The 19,920-nt window shown below is 42.2% G+C and overlaps 1 protein-coding gene across 4 annotated transcripts in view; it reads left to right on the top strand.

Moving 5' to 3' along the window:
* TYW3 (tRNA-yW synthesizing protein 3 homolog) overlaps positions 1-19,920 on the top strand; it is a 34,655-nt gene that overhangs the window by 8,404 nt on the left and 6,331 nt on the right. For 3 of the 4 annotated variants that reach the window (XM_015142351.3, NM_001257439.1, XM_015142336.3), the window contains 4 exon segments: positions 2,858-2,938; positions 4,895-4,993; positions 15,970-16,041; positions 19,497-19,630. In XM_015142351.3, coding sequence (XP_014997837.1) covers positions 2,858-2,938; positions 4,895-4,993; positions 15,970-16,041; positions 19,497-19,630 — 386 coding nt within the window. 4 annotated transcript variants of the gene reach the window in all.

Here is a 19,920-nt window from a genome sequence, read left to right as displayed (position 1 = left end):
GATCAGGCCACACTTCCACTCCAATGGAGTAGGCAAGTTCCCAAAACCAATCCTGTCAAGCAATTCAAACCAAGTCAAAACCAAAACCAAAGTGCTGATAAAGGCACACCATGGGTGATCAGGCCACGCTTCCACTCAAATGGAGTAGGCAAGTTCCCAAGACCAATCCTGTCAAGCAGTTCAAACCAAGTCAAAACCAAAACCAAAGTGCTGATAAAGGCACACCATGGGTGATCAGGCCACGCTTCCACTTAGAGTTGGCAAGTTTCAAAGACTAGTCTTACCAAGTTTTAGATGTCCAGACTCCAAGTGCCCGTTCCTTCCAGGTATTCAGCCACTGCTTTGATCCTCCACAGGGGCCTGCCACACACTGCTCTGGCAAGGCACCCCACCGGGGCAAATACCTACCCGGGAGTGCTCTCAGGATCCGGGTCGCTCCGGCTGCTTGGGGTCCCACTCAGGGATGTTCCACAGGGCAGGCTTAACCCACCTAAGGAGCTGCCTCAACCGTCCACCAATCATCTCACTTCCTGGTTAGGGAACCAAGAAATGTAGCAGGACGAGCCGCAAACAACACTCCTCAGACACCAAGTTAAGGAAGGGGTTTATTCGACCAGGGGCATCGGCAAGACTCCTGTCTCAAGAACCAAGCTCCCTGAGTGAGCAATTCCTGTCCCTTTTAAGGGCTCACAACTCTAAGGGGGTGCATGTGAGAGGGTCGTGATTGATTGAGCAAGCAAGGGGTATGTGACTGGGGCTGCATTCACTGGTAATTAGATCAAAACAAAACAAGATAGGGATTTTCACAGTGCATTTCTATACAATGTCTGTAATCTATAGATAACAGAACCTATTAGGTCAGGGGTCGATCTTTAACTACCAGGCCCAGGGCGTGGCACCGGGCTGTCTGCCGTGGATTTCATTTCTGCCTTTTAGTTTTTACTTCTTTCTTTGGAGGCAGAAATTGGGCATAAGACGGTATGAGGGGTGGTCTTCTCTTTAATGTGACCTTAGGAAAGTTATCTCAACTCTGCCCTTCCTGTTCTATGAACTGAGGATAATGAAAAGTATCTGCTTTATAGGGATTTTGTGTGGAGAAAATAGGATAATTTATTTGAAATATTTGGCATTGTGCCTGGCCCATGCACTGTAAAAGTTGGCTATGTACTGATTTTATTTGTAATATTAGGTTAACAGCATGGAAGACAGCACGTTATTAGGCTCATTCTTTAGGTCCATTATTGACTGATCATTTATTTGCTCATCTCTCAAGTTAGCAGGGCCTGTTCATTTTTAAATCACTTCCATTACCTCCAGAGCAATGGCATTCTTGCCACACACTCTCACTTGCCCCATTTCCACAACTCTATCTCACCTTGACTTTTGCAATGATTCTCTAACAAGCCACTTAACTGCTCTTCTCCAAACCATGTTTGACAAATCACAACTCTGCTTACCTCTCACCTATGTTGTATTTTATTACACATTTTTCTACATCGGAATATCCAAATGCTTACTCTAGTATACCTTTCAACCTTTTTTTTTCATTGCTTTCCTTCATCTTTAGCTAGTTGCTGAAACTGAACTGTTCTTTTTCATCTTGCATTTGTTTGCTTTTGCTCACGTTTTTGGGTGTTGGTTTTTTTTTTCCTGAAATGTTTTCCCATCTCTGCATATCTGAGGCATGATTCCAAAAACTCCACTCTCCCACTTGAACACACTCACAAACCCATACTACCTACTTGGGAATAATGACTGCTTCTGAACTGGTTAGACTTTTATTTCTTATCTTACACCTTGTATTATAGTTTATTTTAAAATCTGCCTTATTTCAGTAAGGATTTTGGGCAACTTACAAACAGGCAACACACAAAAAAAAATAAAAAGTGGGAAAATCTGAATAAAGAAAATATAGATAAGATGAAGCCAGTGATGGCATTAGTTTCCAATCCTACCATTAGATTCTGTGAAGTGGCTAGAAGTGGGCCATATATTTGGCTCTAAGATTTAGAGTAGCCAGCACAACATCAGATACATAAGTCATCATCACCGAAGTCATACAATGAAGTCAGAATATTTACTTAGGACATGCATAGCAATTCCCCGTTCCAAGGCCAGACAGCAGAGTCTCTTGTGGATCCATCGTATGAATTATAGTTACTTTGAGTATAGTGATTTCTGTTCATGTGGTTTCCTGCATCCTCTTTCCAGTGTCCTTGAGGGGTAGGTTCTATGTATACCCAAAGTACCTAATAGAACTTTGCAAATAAGCATTTGTCCAATTTAAGTTAATATTAAAATGTTTGCCTTCTTGAAATTTTGACCTTTCAGTCTTAGCCCCATCCTTCAGGACTACATATGCAGTCTAATTCAGAGGTCACGAATTTATGCCTCTAGAAACTAAGAAAGTATTATAAATGTGTAAATGGCATAGGTACAATTAAGGGTAGTAGGTCTTGTGTGGAATTAGGACAGTGCTGTCCTACAAAAGGAATTAAAATTCTTTTTTTTTTTTTTTTCATTTTTTAAATACTTCGCTAGCCAAATAGAGTACAACTCAGGTGCTGCTAGTATTATCCCTTGTACGAATCCCTTTTCTTGTTGCAAAATCATGACCGTATTTCAGAAGATGTTTATCAAGTAGTTTTACCTTTCAAATAATTTTCTACCTCAGGTTATTTGGGCTCATTCTTATTCTGGGTTAACATTACCCAAAAATACCGAATTGTTTTTATTAATACTTAAAATCCTAACTTGGGATTATTAGTTTAAGAAAGCCTACAACATGCTATACATTATGCTTATTATTTTTGTAAAATATTGTATGATTAACAAATTATGTTACTTTTTATTTTAGGGTATAAATGGTTTTGAGGTTCAGAAACAAAACTGTGGCTGGCTACTAGTTACACACAAACCTTGTGAAAAAGATGATGTGGTAAGTTTTGGAAATAAACTTTTAAATTCAGGTACTTTAAATACATATGACAAGAATAGAAAATTCAAAGTAATTTATATGCAGAATTATAATGGCTGAAGATTATGAAACCTAGAGAGCTTTCATTACAATGACTTTTTTTGGGTTGTAGGAGATAAAAGTATGGAAGCATTACTTACTGCTACTCAACACATCCTTTTGGACATAGCAGAAAGTTCATAGATATTGGACACCTATTGGATCCAAATTTTGAATTTTAATTCTGCTATTTGATAACCCTGTAACCTAGAACAAACTGTAGAAAGAGAAGGGGATTAGCACTATCTCTGTGTTACCAGCTTTACTGATATAAATAAATTATACATGACTTACCTGCACTGCTTTTTGAAAATCTTCATATCTCTGCTGGGTTATTGAGTTCTCTAAGATAAAGAGTTTAGATGAATTCATAAGTTTTTATCAGCCAGGCACTTTTTATTCCCAGTGAATTTACAAATCCAATTCTGTTTTAAGCAAAAAAGATTATTTAACTGGAAAGGACGGATAGAGCTTGAATCAAGTATTGCTGATTCAGATGTTCAAATCTTATCTTCTGAGTACCCACTTCATCTCCATCTTTGGGCAGTGGTTCTCTTTGCAATGTGCCTTTATTCTCTTCTGCTGCAGATAATCTTTGTTGCAGAAATGGTAGCTGCCAGCAACACCAGTAGAAAAAGAATTCCTTTTCCTGCAATTCATGTATTCATCCTAGAGAAGGACTCAGAGTTGTCCTGCTTACATTAGGTGCTCTCTCTCTTAGGTCAATTAATTTTGCTAGTGGACTATAATAATATCCTTGATCAGACATAAGCAAGCACTTGGCACCTCTGATACTGTGATAGGGAGAGTGATGTGTGACAGGGTAATGATTGACAGCCCTACCAGAAATCAAATGGCGTGAAGGACGGACGATGTTGCCCAGGGATACTGGGCAGACAGAAATAATAACTGTCTTGTATAAATTATAGCTCAGACACAATATTACATGTTTCACTAGGTGGTCAGACTATGCCGCTGGATGCACTGTAACATCGGTGCAGCCAAAGTTAAAAGGCAGGCAAGTGCTACCTAGGGAAGAGACTAGTACATGACTTAAGGTCACTAACAACAACAAACATGCATGCTAGGGTCAAGTGTTGTAACATTTGCTTATAGCAGGAGGAAAGAGAGTACACAAGATCTAGCCCTTCAATGTGTCAGTCCCCATGGCTAGCAGATGGGTTCCACAGCTGATCAGGGCAGAGTGATGGCATGTACCCCACTTTGTGCTGCAGTAGCCCCCAGACCCTGACCACTGCCCCATAGGGTCTGAAATACAGAAAGCTAGGAACATGCTCAGGAGCCATTTGTTCTCATGTAGCTAAGCAGTTCCAAGGGAATTGTATGTGTGCCTATTACAGAGGGAACAGGAACTTGCTGGCTGTGCACTGAGCTCTTTGCATGCACGGCTATTTGTGAGCTTAATAGTGCAGCTGGTAAGCACTGGTGCTTGGTACAGAATGCTTCTTGGGAACATGGGTGGCAGTTAGGCTTTGTTTGGACCCTTCTCTTACATTACATTTCTCTGTATCTCAATCTAACAAAAAATTTAAACAATCCTAATACAGTTTTTATACTCCATTCCTTAATGAAAGATCTGTTACAGAATTAAATAAAGTAGTAGTTTACTTCTTCAAAGTACACTAATAGATGGAAAGAATGGTATAGAAGATTTATGGGAGAACTAGAAATTTTAAGAAAATAAGCAAATTTTGGGTGAAAAAGAACCAAGAAAGCAGAGGGAAAAGTTACTGCAGAAAAAAAATACGCTGAGTGATTCTGAAAATTTCTAAGAGAAATTGAAGTTATGTATGGGGTAAAGGGTAATCAAAGGACAAGCCATAGGCTTGTGTCTGATACCACTTTTCATTTATTTAGATTGTGGCTCTGAAGAAAGCAAATGGTGATGCCACTTTGAAATTTGAACCATTTATTCTTCACGTGCAGTGTCAACAATTGCAGGATGCACGGATTCTGGTAAAATTTTGTTGTAATTGTACTTAAATTTATAGATATGTGGGTAGATGCAATTTTAAGCTTTTAACCTGCTATAAACATCAATGAGATATTACCTTATTCAACTAGTTATATATTTATTATTAATTGGTCTGCTCAATCTATTCATTTTTAATTTTAGGAAAAAAGAGTACCTAATCATTACTAGGAAAATATAAGTCCCAGGTTATGGCTCCTGTTTTCTTTCTTAACATTTTTATTTATAAATTGTACTTCAGCATTCTATATTTTGTTTTTGTTTGCCAAGCTTTAAGAAAAAATACTGTGGAACTACATGTGCAATTAAGCATTTTAAAGAATATTTCATTTTTCCCATTTAAATGAGCATGAGGTAAATATCTGTTTGGTCTTGATTCTCCTTTTTATACCTTTTGTATATTTATATATAAAACTAAATTGTATTTTAAGTAACAATAATGTATTGAGTCTCAGTGTGTCAAGTACTAGGGGCACAGCGATAAACAAGATTAGAGACTGTCTTGCTTCCTCTCCCAAAGTTAGGAGACAGCAAATACAAACAAGTGAACAGGCAAATAAAATAAAATTAAATTTAAAAAAACTGCAAGTTGCAAAATGTTCTACCAAAGGAAAAACAATCTGGTAATAGAGAACAGTGCAAAAAGCTGCTGACTTGAAGACAGGCTTCTCTGAAAACGTTTCTTTAAGCTAGGACTTACAAGGAACAGAAAGAGCTAGGCATGTAGCTGAGAAAAGAACATTCCAGGAAGATGGAAAGGTATATACAAGGTTTCAATGGGTCTAGAGAGTGGAAAGAAAGTGCGAGAAGGAGGCTGAGGCCAGGTCAGTTAAGCTTTGTAGACCAGATTAAAGAGTTTGAATTGCTTTCTGAGTTCAGGGAAAAGTTATTGAAGCGACAGTTTTAAGCAAAGAGTGGCTTTCTAGGTTTCTGTTCTGAAAAACTCAGTTCTGCTCCAGCATAGAGAAAGGAGTGCAGTAAGTGAAAAGAGATGAGTTAGGAGTAGTTTGTGGTGATTTAAGTGGGAAGTGGTGGTGGGTTGGCCTAAAGTGATAGCACCAAAGCAGGTGAGAAAGGAATAGATTCAAAATGTATTTCAGCATTTGAATCAACAGACTTGTAAGGTTGCCTGGGGAAGGACAGCCAGAGGGAGGAGGAGAAAGAGGAATCAAGGATAACTATTTAGGTCTGGCTAGAGACCCTGGCTCTGTGGTAGTAGCCTTTATCCAGACGGAATGTGCTGAAGTTGAAGTGTGTCCAGAATTGGTTCCTTCCGGTGGGTTCTTGGTCTCGCTGACTTCAAGAATGAAGCCATGGACCCTTGCGGTGAATGTTACAGTTCTTAAAGATGGTGTGTCTGGAGTTTGTTCCTTCAGATGTGTCCAGAGTTTCTTCCTTCCGGTGGGTTCTCAGTCTTGCTGACTGAAGGAGTGAAGCTACAGACCTTCGCAGCAGTGAGTGTTAGAGCTCTTAAAGGTGGCGCGTCCAGAGTTATCTGTTCCTCCTGGTGGGTTCGTGGTCTTGTTGACTTCAGGAGTGAAGTTGCAGACCTTCTCAAAGAGTGTTACAGCTCTTAAAGGTGGCGCATCCAGAGTTGTTTGTTTGTCCCAGTGGGTTCGTGGTCTCGCTAACTTCAGGAATGAAGCTGCAGACCTCTGCAGTGAGTGTTACAGCTCATAAAGGTAGTGTGGACCCAAAGAGTGAGCAGCAGCAAGATTTATTGTGAAGAATGAAAGAACAAAGCTTCCACAGCTTGGAAGGGGACCTGAGCGGTTGCTGTTGCTGGCTCAGGTGGACAGCTTTTATTCCCTTATTTGGCCCTGCCCATGTCCTGCTGATTGGTCCATTTTACAGAGTGCTGATTGGTCCATTTAGCAGAGTGCTGATTGGTGCGTTTACAGTCCCTTAGCTAGACACAGAGCACTGATTGGTGCATTTTTACAGAGTGCTGATTCGTGCATTTACAATCCTTTAGCTAGACACAGAGCACTGATGTGTTTTTAGAGTGCTGATCACTGCATTTACAGTCCTTTAGCTAGACACAGAGCATTGATTGGTACGTTTTTAGAGTGCTGATTGGTGCATTTACAATCCTGGAGCTAACAGAAAAGTTCTCCAAGTCCCCACTCGACCCAGGAAGTCCAGCTGGCTTCACCTCTCAATCCCCCCTCCAAACAGGGCACCCCAAATGCTGCTGGGAATTGGGCGATGACGGCTCTAGCTACTTCCTGCTGGATAGGGGCAAAGTAGGGGCCCTGCAGTTGTAGTGTCCTCCAGAGGGGAACTCTTTAGGCCAGTGAAAGGGCCAGCAGGTCGATCCAGGGGTCCTTGGTAGAAGTTGTTAGTTGAACTCATTTGGCTACGGTATGTAGTCCTATGGCAAAGAGTATGGTTAGTATGCTGCTTAATAATATGATGAAATAGTAAAAGGATTCCATTAAAGGGACAAGGAGAGGTGTTAAAGATTATGTAGATTTTCACTTATCTTTTTTAAGGAGGAAGGGGTTTTTCTTCCTCAGGATCAGTGATAGGAGCCTTTTTAGTCTGGGATGTTTCCTTCCGAAATAGGAGATGCAAGTCCTCTAGTGGTTTGCAGGTGTATCGAGGCTGGTCTGGCTGATCTTGGGACTCCTGAGCTGATGGTCCTGCAGGTTTCTCAGGGGTATCCAAAATTTAACTGGGGTGTGGTGAAGCCAAGATTCCACTCCTGCCACCTTAATTGCAGTGGGAGTAGAGAGGATTACCGAGTATGGTCCTTACCACAAAGAATCCATAGATCGGGAGGTAGAGGGGAGAGATTTAACCAACACTAGAGCTCCTGGTTGAAACAACTTTGTTCCCTTTTCTCTGTGACATCGTTCAGGTAGATTTTTAAGGTTTCGTTGATACTTTGCCAAAGAAGTTACATCTTTGACCAAGTTGGCCTTTTCCTGATCCAGTAGCAGGTCATTTGTGAGGAAAGGTCGTCCATACAGCATTTCATATGGACTGAGCCCCATTTTGTGAGGAGAATTTTGGATTCTCAACAATGCCATGGGCAAAAGAGTAAGCCATGGGAGAGGAGTTTCTTGTGTTAGTTTCCTTAAGTGCCTCTTGAGTGTTTCATTTGCCTTCTCGACCTTGCCTGAGGATTGTGGCCTCCAGGCACAGTGAAGGTGATATTGTATCCCTAGTGCCCTGGAAATTCCCTGAGTTATCGTGGCTTTAGAAGCTGGACCATTGTCGCTCTGTAAGCTTTGGGGAAGCCCAAATCTAGGAATTATTTCATAAATTAGGACTTTAATCACTTCCTGAGCCTTCTCTGTCTTGCAGGGGAAAGCTTCTATCCAATTTGTAAAGGTATCAACACAGACCAACAATTATTGAAACCCCTTTGACGTACGCATGTGGGTGGAAGTCTAATTGCCAGTCCTCTCCGGGATAGTGACCTATTCTTTGTTCCCCCAAAGGTGCCTGAGGATGGACCAAGGGATTATTCCTTTGGCACACCTCACATGCTTTGACTACCTGTCAGATGGTCCGGAGGAGATTTGGCCCTGTAAATAGGGATTTGGCCATTTGATGAGTGTTTTCAGTACCCATATGAAAAGTTTGGTGGAGGGTTTTAAGTATTTTCCACTGGCTAGCTTTGGGTGTAAGTACCTTTCCTTCTTCTGTCGTTAACCACCCTGAGGGGAGAAAACTATGCCCCCGTGAAAGTCCCCATTCTGTTTCAGTGGGGGAATACTGGGGCTTAATCTCTTGGAGGGGGTTGCTCCATACCAAGGGTCCTTCTGTAGGTATTTCTAATAGGAGGTTCTTCTTGGCAGCAATTTTGACCTTGGCATCTGCCTGACAGTTTCCTTCTGCCTTTTCTCCTTCACCTTTCTGATGGCTTTGGCAGTGTAAGACTGCTACCTCCTTGGGTTTTTACACTGTGTGCAATAACTCCATGATTTCCTTGTGGTATTTAATGGGGGTTCCCCCAGAGGTTAGAAACTCCCTTTCTTTCCATATTGCAGCATGGGCATGTAGGATTAGATAAGCATACTTACTATCTGTAACAAAGTCTCCCAATTACAACTGAGGAGGTGGGAGAAATACTTGGTTACAGGCTGTCTGAGGATTCCTTGGATGGTAACGGACCTTGAGGACAGCTGTCCAGGACAGGAGATTAACCCTGAGAAAGCTGTGCCAGTGTCCAGGAGGATGTCAATTTCCTGGCCCTCAATGGTTAAACGTACCCAGGGCTCAGTGAGGGTGATGACATGAGCAGGTGCTTGCCCTGGGCACCCTCAGTCCTGTTGTTGGATCATCTGGTTGCGGGCTTCTGGCACAGAGAACCTTTGTTCTCTGGGGCAGTGCACCTTCCAGTGATTGCCTTGGCATAGCAGACATGGACGAGGGGGCGGCTTCTCATTGGACAATCTTTTTTAAGGTGTCCTTGCAAACCACACTGGTAACAAGTCCCACTGGGTGATTGTCCTGCTCCCTTTTCTGTCATCTCTGAACCACCAAGGTTTGTTTGTCTGAGGGCCATGACTAAGGCTGTGGCGTTTCTCTGATCTTGCTTTTCCTTTGGACCTGTTCCTCTTGGACCTGATTATAGAACACCAACGTTGCCACATTTAATAATGCCTCCAGATTTGGTTCAGGGCCCAGGGCTCACTTTTGGAGCTTTCTTCTGATATCTGCAGCTGATTGGATAATCAACTTATCTTTAAGGATCAACTGACCCTCGAGTGAGTCAGGTGACAGGGGAGTATATTTTCTTAAGGCCTCCCATAGCCTCTCGAGGAAGGCAGAAGGATTTTCTTCCTTTCCCTGAGTTATAGTGGACATCATTGAATAATTCATGAACTTTTTCCTAATTCTCCTTAGTCCTTCTTGAACACAGGTCAACAGATGTTTATGACTCCAGTCCCCATGATCTTGAGTTGGGGTCCCAGTGGGGATCCATACTGGGGACAGTGCTGACCGGTAGGGAATTTGTCCCTTTCTTCAGCTGTCATTCTATCGTTTACTTGACGAAGATACCAGGTATCTCCAAACTCTTAGGCTGCAGCTATTAGCATTATTTTCATTAAAGGCCAGGATTTGATCTAACAATAGCATGACATCTCTCCAAGAGACATTGAAGGCTTGCCCTAGACTCTGTAGGACATCTATATACCTATCAGGATCATCTGAAAACTTCCCCAGATCTGCCTTGATCTTCTTTAAATCAGAGAGAGAGAAGGGGACATGTACCCAGGTTGGGCCAAATTCCCGTCCCCCTACAGCTGGAAGGGGACATAACCGATAGCACAGGGGGTTTTGTGGTCCTTTGGAGATTTCTTTGCTTGTTTCCTTCTGGGCAGGGAAGATTAGAGGAGGCTTATCATTAATAAGAAGGGGAGCTATAGGGAGGCTAGGATATGGGAGTAAACTGAGGTGTCCTCTTGTGGGATGTAAATTGCAAGCTTTGCATAGTTGTGTATTCTCCTTCAATGAAAAGAAAGCTTGGACATAAGATATTTCACTCCACTTACCTTCCCTCTTACAGAGAAGATCAAGCTGCAGGATAGTATTGTAATTTATACTTCCCTCAGGTGGCCATTTTTCCCCATCAGAGAGAGAATATTGGGGCCAAGCTGTAGTGCAGAAAAAAAATGAGCTGCCTCTTTTTCAGGGTTTGTGGGTCAAATTGGTCCCAATGGCTTAGGATGCATTTCAAGGGTGAGCCTGTTAATGCCTGAGTGTTTCCCATCAGAAAGACAAAACTGCCATGGTTTTGGTTTGTTCCTTTCTCCCCCTGCCCAAGAACCTGCGACGTCCCTGGACCCTGCTGATTGGAATAGTTACACTCACCGACACATTCTCAAAAACCTGTTAGAGTCCTAAGCATTCTCCTGTTAGTATTGGGACCTTATCCCTGTCCTGTAAAGATGTTATGCCCCCAAAATGAAGTGGAGGGTTATACCCTGAGGGAGGGAAGGTATCTCCAGAGTTGGAAGAGTGATGCCTTTTGTCCTCACTTGAATAGGAAGAATATCATTTCTGAAGCTCCCCATATCATAGCTTCAGAAATAGCTTTTGCTAGTCTGCTTGTCTGAGAAGGGATCCTAAAATTCCAGATAGTTCCCCCAACCTGACAAGGCTTTAGGCAAAAATTATGTCTTTCTGACTGGTGAGCCTGGGTACCTAAAGAAGGGAACAGAGTCCTGAAGTTTATACTAGAAATCATTCTTATAGGAGAAACTAGAAAAGCACCAGAGACAGGGAGTGGTTTTTAAAAGCAGGACTAGCCTTGGAGAAGAGAGACAAGAGAAAGTTTGTCTGACAGGTATTAGGACCCAGGAGGCAAGGGTCAGGATAGATAGGATAGATGGGTGAGTCTTGCTTGGGCAACGTGACTTTGAGAGTTCTGCTCATGGCTGCAGGGCCAACCAACTTATTGTTGGGACCCCAGAGCTGAATGGCTTTCCTCTCTGTCGACCCTCGGCTCAGCCCGGAAGTACAGGAAAAGTGGAAACTGGTTCCAGGCAAACCAACGCTCCCAACTCTGAAGAGAGCCCGTTCCCAGAAAGCCTGACACCCATGTCTTTAGTCCAGCGGCCGCGCTAGTCACTTTTAACTGGCCCACAGGTGCCCGGTATGTAGCCCCCAAATTCTGAGGTAAAATAGAACAGAATACAAAGTGAAAGGGGTCCAATGGTACTCAACACTTGGCAATAGGCGATTGTCCCATCTGGGTCACCAAAATATGTCCCATCTGGGTTGCCAAAATGTGTCTGGAATTGGTTCCTTCTGGTGGGTTCTTGGTCTTGCTGACTTCAAGAATGAAGCTGCGGACCCTCGCAGTGAGTGTTACAGTTCTTAAAGATGGGTGTGTCCAGAGTTTCTTCCTTCCGGTGGGTTTGTGGTCTTGCCCACTTCAGGAGTGAAGCTGCAGACCTTTGCAGTGAGTGTTACAGCTCTTAAAGGTGACATGTCTGGAGTTGTTTATTCCTCCTGGTGGGTTCGTGGTCTCGCTGTCTCACTGATTTCAGGAGTGAAGCCACAGACCTTCGCAGTGAGTGTTACATCTCTTAAAGGGGGCATGTCCAGAGTTGATTTTTCCTCCCAGTGTGTTCATGGTTTCGCTGACTTCAGGAATGAAGCCGCAGAGCTTCACAGTGAGTGTTACAGCTCTTAAAGGTGGCACGTCCAGAGTTGTTTGTTCCTCCCAGTGGTGTTGTGGTCTCGCTGATGTCAGGAATGAAGCCACAGACCTTTGCAGTGAGTGTTACGGCTCTTAAAGGTGGCGCGTCTGGAGTTGTTTTTTCCTCCCGGTGGGTTCGTGGTCTTGCTGACTTCAGGAATGAAGCCACAGACCTTCGCAGTGAGTGTTACATCTCTAAAAAGTGGCACATCCAGAGTTGTTTGTTCCTCCCAGTCGGTTCGTGGTTTTGCTGACTTCAGGAATGAAGCCGCAGACCTTCACAGTGAGTGTTATAGCTCTTAAAGGTGGCGCATCCAGAGTTGTTTGTTCCTCCTGATGGATTCATGGTCTTGCTGACGTCAGAAATGAAGCCGCAGACCTTCACAGTGAGTGTTACAGCTCATAAAGGTAGTGCAGACCCAAAGAGTGGGCAGCAGCAAGATTTATTGTGAAGAATGAAAGAACAAAGCTTCCACAACTTGGAAGGGGACCCAAGCAGGTTGCCACTGCTGGCTCAGGTGGACAGCTTTTATTCCCTTATTTGGCCCCGCCCATGTCCTGCTGATTGGTCCATTTTACAGAGAGCTGATTGGTCCATTTTACAGAGTGCAGATTGGTGCATTTACAATCCTTTAGCTAGACACAGAGCGCTGATTGGTGCATTTTTAGAGTGCTGATTGGTGGATTTACAATCCTTTAGCTAGACACAGTGCTGATTGATGCTTTTTTACAGAGTGCTGATTGGTACATTTACAATCTTCTGCTGATTGGTACATTTACAATCCTCTAGCTAGACAGAAAAGTTTTCCAACTCCCAAGTAGACTCAGGAAGTCCAGTTGGCTTCAGCTCTCAGAAGGAATGGGAATCAAGAATGTGATTCATATGTTAAGTGTGAAATGTCTATAAGAAACCTGTTTTTTGTCTGCTAATGTTGCCATAACAATATACCATGGACTGGGCAGCGTAAACAACAGAAATTTATTTTTCTTACAGTTAGGAGGTTGAAAGTCCAGGATGAAGGTACTGACAGGGGGTAGTTCCTTCTGAGGCCCTTGTCCTTGTGTTGCAGCAGCTGCCTTCTCCCTGTGTCCTCTCATGGCCCTTTCTCTGTGTATGCACGTCACTTGTCTCTTCTACTTCTTGTAAGGACACCAGTCCTGTTGGATCAGGGCTCCATCCTTATGACCTCATTTAACCCTAATTAGCACCTTAAAGGCCCCATCTCCAAATACAGTCACATTGGAGTTTAGGGCATCAACATTTGAATTTTGAAGCCCTGTAGACACAATTCAGTCCCTAACACCACCACCTAAGTGAAAATTTCAAATAGATGTTTGGGTAGAAGTCTGGAACTCATGTGGATTGGGGACAAACATTGAGAAGACACCAATACACAATTATTCTTTTAAGCCATGAGCCTAGATAAAATCACCTGTGGAGAAAGTACAGAAGAAAAAGAGAAGAGGGCCTGAGGAACATGAGCATTTAGAGATAGTCTCCAAAACATGGTGTTTAATCATTCAGTGGCTCATGGCTTCAGTCTCTGCTCTAACCTTGAACTTTTATCTAACCTTATTTTAGTCTCATTATACCACATCACATCCCTGATGTGTCTCCAGACTTTAACTCTCCTGTTTCTATATCCATGTTCTGTTCTCTGTGCTAATCCTGATTAAGCCCAGCTGTGCTCTTCTCTGGGCCTAAGCCTCATTGGAAGGCTAACATTTCAGGGAGCAAATTGAAGTAGACTTAGAGGAACTGAGAAATTCATTTCTTCACAGCCCCTTTTTGAGGGGGGTCCTTACCTAAGGAACTTATATTTGTATTCTAGGGGACAGAGGCAGACAGTACGTACATAAATAAACATAATTTCTCACTGTGAGACATGCTATGAAGGAGATAAGCAGGGCACTCCACTAGACAGTCAGGGCAGAGCTGCCTTTAAAGAGGGTGGTTAAGAACTACCGAGCTACAAGAAAGAAGGGACCCACGTCTGCTCCCCAGGGCTCTCTGACATTTAGAGACTGATAAAATAATTTACAAAGCCACCCCAGTCGGATCAGAATTTTTGCGCTTTCTGTGCTTTCTTATATCATTTCAACAAAGTTTTTTAAGCAATAGAAGGGATACTGAGAAATGTTTTACTCATTTTAAAAGATTTTCTTTATTTTTACACAACACAATTAGAAGAATGATTGTTTTTTGGTTACATTCTGCTTTCTGAAAGCAATCACTAGGTTGCAGTGAGCCAAGATTGCGCCATTGCACTCCAACCTGGGTGACAAGAGTGAAACTCCATCTCAAAATAAAAAAGAAAAAAAAGAAGACGACGACCTTTTTAGGCAGTAGCGTTAAATGGAAACAGGATGAATGACAAGAAACCAGCCAGGAAAAGAGTAGTACTGATAGAGGAACAGCAAAAATAAAGAAGCTGATGTAGGAAAGGGTTTGGAATATTCAAAGAACAGAAGGGAAGCCACTCAAGGTTAGAGAAAATAGCCAGGGCTAGAGCAAATAGAACATCATTAGTCATGGTTTAGAGCTTGGATTCTGTCGCTGGCTAGTCTGCAAGGATGGTTTGAAGGGGGCAAGAATGAAAGCAGAGACTAATTGGGAGACTCCTCCAGAAGTTAAGGAGAAAGGTGATGGAGACTTGAAAAGAGTGAGCAGTGGATGTGGCAGGAGCTGGATTAATTTGAGGTAATCATAGAGGTAGAATCAATGGGAATTGGGTATAGGGGATGAAGAGGTAGAAAGCATCAGGGTTCTCTAGGTTTGAAGCTTGAGCAGCTAGATGAATGATGGTGTCATTTACTGAAATTAGAAAGACTGGATGTGAGAGAAATAGATTTATATTAGGGAGAATCAGTTTCAGGGTAGAGATCTGAATTGGAAATGGGATTCATCTATATAGCTATATATCTATAGGTATATAGATGATCTATAGATATACATATATACAGGTAAACATATATGTATATATATGATATTTAAACCAGGGAATCTCAAAAGGAGAGCATGTACTTAGATCAAGATTTCTCAACCATGGCGCAGCTGGCATTTCAGATCAAATAATTATTTGTGTGGGGGCTGTCCTATACAATGGAGAATGTTTAAGCTGCATCCCTGACCTCTACCCACTATTTGCTAGAGATCCCCCTTCCTCTTCCCTTGAGTGGTGACAACTTAACAACAAAAATGTCTTCAGACATTGCCAGATGGCCCCTGGGATTCAAAATTATTCTTGCTTAGGAACTACTGAGCTAGAGAAAAGAAAGGACCCACGTCTGCTCCCCAGGGCTCTCTAACATTTAGAGACTGATAAAATAACTTACAAAGCCACCCCAGTCGGATCAGAATTTTTGTGCTTTCTATGCTTTCTTCTATCATTTCAACAAAGATTTTTAAGCAATAGAAAGGAAACTGAGAAACATTTTACTTATTTTAAAAGATTTTGTTTTGTTTATTTTTACACAACACAATTAGAAGAATGACTGTTTTTTGGTTACATTCTGCTTTCTGGAAGCAATCACTAGCCAAATGTCACTGTTTGTGATTGAATTCTACTTTTACTCTTTCTCAATGACATGTCTGTAGTTCATATTTAAATACTTTTCCTGATGTTAGGAGTTTGATCAAAGTCATTTTTAAGCATAGTCAGTATTGGCTGGCCAAAAAAAAATTTTTAAAAACCTTAATAGGTTTTAGAGTCATATATGCTTCTGTAGTTTGTGGAGCTAAACAGATGATCTGATTACCCACAGTATCAAAATTTAACAAGTTTTATTTTCTTACAGCATTCCGTGGCAATAGATTCTGGTTTCAGGAACTCTGGCATAACAGTGGGAAAGAGAGGAAAAATTATGTTGGTAAGATATTTTGTCAAAGAGCAATTTTTTTTAGTGTAAAGTGATCCAGAGATTGAATAACCTAATTAGACTCCTTCCTTTAATGTCTCCTTTCTCAAATCTTCTTGCCATTCTCTTACTCATAAACCTTCAGTGACTTACTCCTTCCTACAGGGCTAAGTCCAGAGTTTAGATTTACATTTGAGGTCTTATTTTATAATATTCTTCTCCATTTACTTTTAACCTGATTCTTAACTCTGCCCTCCTCATTAAGTAGGCAAAGCCCAAAAGCACTGTGACATCATGGAAAGAGTCATAGAGAGTGTACTGATACCTGCTGGATCACAGCTGTACTGTGTGAATTTGGGCAAGCTCCTCGGCCCCTCAGGTTTTGAATTTTCTCAGCAGTATCAGTGGTCCAGCAAACTACTATCCTAGGGCCACATTCAGCCCACATGGGGCCAGATCCCACTATACTCATTTGATTACTTATTGTCTAAGGTTGCTTTTGTGAGACAATGGCAAACTTTAGTAGGTGTGACAAATACTATATGGCTTTCGAAGTCAAAAAATGTTTACTATCTGTCCTTTTAGAGAAAAGATTTGCCGACCTTTCGACTAGATGATCTTTAAGACTTGCTTTCTTTTCGAGTCCTTCTCTAGGCAAGCTAGCCTTTAGGTATTTTGCCCTATTCTGATTTCTTGGTATTTACTGTTTGGCATGGCATTTTTTGAACTATCTGAGATTACCCTCCTTCTATCTTCCTATACTCTCCTATTTTCTACCTATTTTTAACAATAACGTATTTCCCAAATAGGGGTGGATGACAAAAGAGGACACCCTTAAAGCATGGCTAAATAGAAAATCAAAGCCTGGCCGGATGTGGTGGCTCATGCCAGCACCTTGGGAGGCCAAGGCAGGCAAATCATGAGGTCAAGAGATTGAGACCAGCCTGGCCAACATGGTGAAACCCCATCTCTACTGAAAATACAAAAATAAGCTGGGCTTGGTGGTGCGCACTTGTGGTCCCAGCTACTCAGGAGGCTGAAGCAGGAGAGTCGCTTGAACCCAGGAGGTGGAAGTTGCAGTGAACGGAGATCACACCACTGCGCTCCAGCTGGACAGAGCGAGACTCTGTCTCAAACAAAAAAGAAAAGAAAATTAAAGCCCGTGGTACTGGTTTGTGTCCTCATCTCACTCTTTACTCCATCTAGTAACCCAAGTGAAAACAGCCATTCTTTCACCTTCTTCTTTGTTTCCATATTCAATTCATTATAGGTCCTATCCATGCTGCCCCTTGTTTCTAATACTTGACCCCACCCTAGGTCTTCTGGTACTGCCCAGTCCTCAGGATCCCTAACCTCAGTCTTTAACATTGTCTCCTGACTAGTCTTCCTACTTTGGGCCTTCTCCTTGAGTCCGTCCAACCAGCGCTATCAGAATCCCCCTTTAAAAAGCTCAGGGCCTCGGCTTGGTGCAGTGGCTCATGCCTATAATCCCAGTACTTTGGGAGGCCAAAGTGGGTGGATCACCTGAGGTCAGGAGTTTGAGACAACCTGACCAACATGGTGAAACCTCATCTCTACTAAAAATACCAGAATTAACTGGGCATGGTGGCATGTGCCTATAATTACAGCTACTTGGGAGGCTGAGGCAGGAGAATTGCTTGAACCTGAGAGGCAGAGGTTGCAGTGAGCCGAGATCGTGCCACAGCACTCTAGCCTGGGCGACAAAGCAAGACTCCGTCTCAAAAAAAAGAAAAAAAAAAATCTCAGGTCCTCCAAACATTTTCCTGGTATTCAAGGTCTTACCCAGACTATTTTGCATCTACCTGTTTATGTTCATCTCCCACTTACATACTTATGCTCCAGCCACATAGAACTATTAGTTGTTTTCCAAGGGTATCATGCTCTTTCATATCTCTATGCCCACAGATAAGTTGTCCCTGTGGCTGGACTCTGGCTGGAGTTCTTCCTCTGCCTTCCTCTCCTCCTCCTCCGCCTGTTTTTTTTTTTTTTTTTGAAATAGAGTTTCGCTCTTGTCGCCCAGGCTGTAGTGCAATGGCTCGATCTTGACTCACTGCAACCTCCGCCTCCCAGGTTCAAGTGATTTTCCTGCCTCAACCTCCCAAGTAGCTGGGATTATAGGCACTTACCACCATGCCCGGTTAATTTTTGTATTTTTAGTAGAGACTGGGTCTCACCATGTTGGCCAGGCTGGTCTCGAACTCCTGACCTCAGGTGATCCACCTTCCTTGGCTTCCCAACGTGCTGGGATTACAGGCGTGAGCCACCATGCCCAGCCCCTTCTTAATTTTTCTGTGTGTTGAAATTGCACTCATCCTTTAAAATCCCAACTCAATTGCTGCCTTTCCCATAAAGCTGAGTTCTTAGACTCAGTTAGTTGCTTCTCTTCAACATTTTCTTGCCATTGTGTGTGTATGTGTGTGTACGTGCATGTACATGCATGCATGTGTGTTTCGTCTTGTCATAACTCTTAAAGTCAGAGGTCATGTTATAGGCACCCTGTATCTTCATGCCTTATAGGGAGCCTAGAACATTGCAGATGCTCAATAAAAGTTTATGGAGTGGCCAGGCACGGTGGCTTACACCTGTAATCCCAGCACTTTGGGAGGCCAAACGAGTGGATCACCTGAGATTGGGAATTCAAGACCAGCCTGACCAATATGGAGAAACCCTGTCTCTACTAAAAGTACAAAATTAACCAGGCATGGCACATGCCCGTAATCCCAGCTACTCTGGAGGCTGAGGCAGGAGAATCGCTTGAACCTGGGAGGCAGAGGTTGCCGTGAGCTGAGATCGTGCCATTGCACTCCAGCCTGGGCAACAAGAGCAAAACTCTGAAAAAAAAAAAAAAAAGTTTATGGAGTGAATTTTTATTCTCATAATAATTTTTACAGCATTTGTATGGTTGTTCTTAACCTCTATCCAGTGTTTGCCTCTACTTGGAACACGTTGACTGTTTCATCAACAGGGCTATTAAGACTGTGAACCCTAAAGCACTGAGAAGCAGCTCCTGTGTATGATAGAGGAGGCGTGGTTTACTCTTGTAACCGTGCTCTGCTCCAGGAGCACTGAGACTCTTTGGCATCCAGTTCCTTTTGATTTTCCCTTGAGATTTCCGTTGAGGTTTTATTTCTTTAAGTTGTGTATTATGGCTTTCTAAGCTATAGTGAGATTGAAATTGTTAAAAGTTATTTGATTCTTTGATATCATCTGCCTCTCTGAAAGATAATGTATAGAATGTCTTTCTTTAGAAATGACTGTAGATGATGGAAAAAATTTTATTTAATCTCCTTTAACTGTGTTCAGCTAAATTCTATCAAAGCACTAACCTAACTGCTGTAATGGAACTAAAGTATGTTCAAACACAGCCCTGACTGGGACTTTTCTTGAGTTATTTTCAGTGTCTCTGGTATCTAAGTCTTCATATCTAAATTGTTTTTTCCTCGTAGGCTGTCCGGAGTACACATGGCTTAGAAGTTCCATTAAGCCATAAAGGAAAACTGATGGTGACAGAGGAATATATTGACTTCCTGTTAAATGTGGCAAATCAAAAAATGGAGGAAAACAAGAAAAGAATTGAGAGGTATATTAACTGGGTATTTCCATGTTATTCTTATATGCCTAGGTCATCTTTGAAAACATTAATACATACCATCTTCAGTTTATAATGCTAATTGCTCATCTATTTGTAGATAATTAAAAAATACTTTTATTATCATTAATAATAAAAAGATGATCAAAGTAATAGATGAGAGTAGGTCAGGCTGCCATGGGCACTAAATGGAGCATACGGGAGAGGCTTTCTGGGGAATGGTAGGGCACATGACCACCAGAAGCCGGCATAAAGGGGAGAAACATAATCATTCCAGAAAG

This window comes from Macaca mulatta, chromosome 1 (assembly GCF_049350105.2).
Source record: "Macaca mulatta isolate MMU2019108-1 chromosome 1, T2T-MMU8v2.0, whole genome shotgun sequence".
Classification (NCBI taxonomy): domain Eukaryota; kingdom Metazoa; phylum Chordata; class Mammalia; order Primates; family Cercopithecidae; genus Macaca; species Macaca mulatta.
This window is presented reverse-complemented; position numbering and strand designations above follow the sequence as displayed.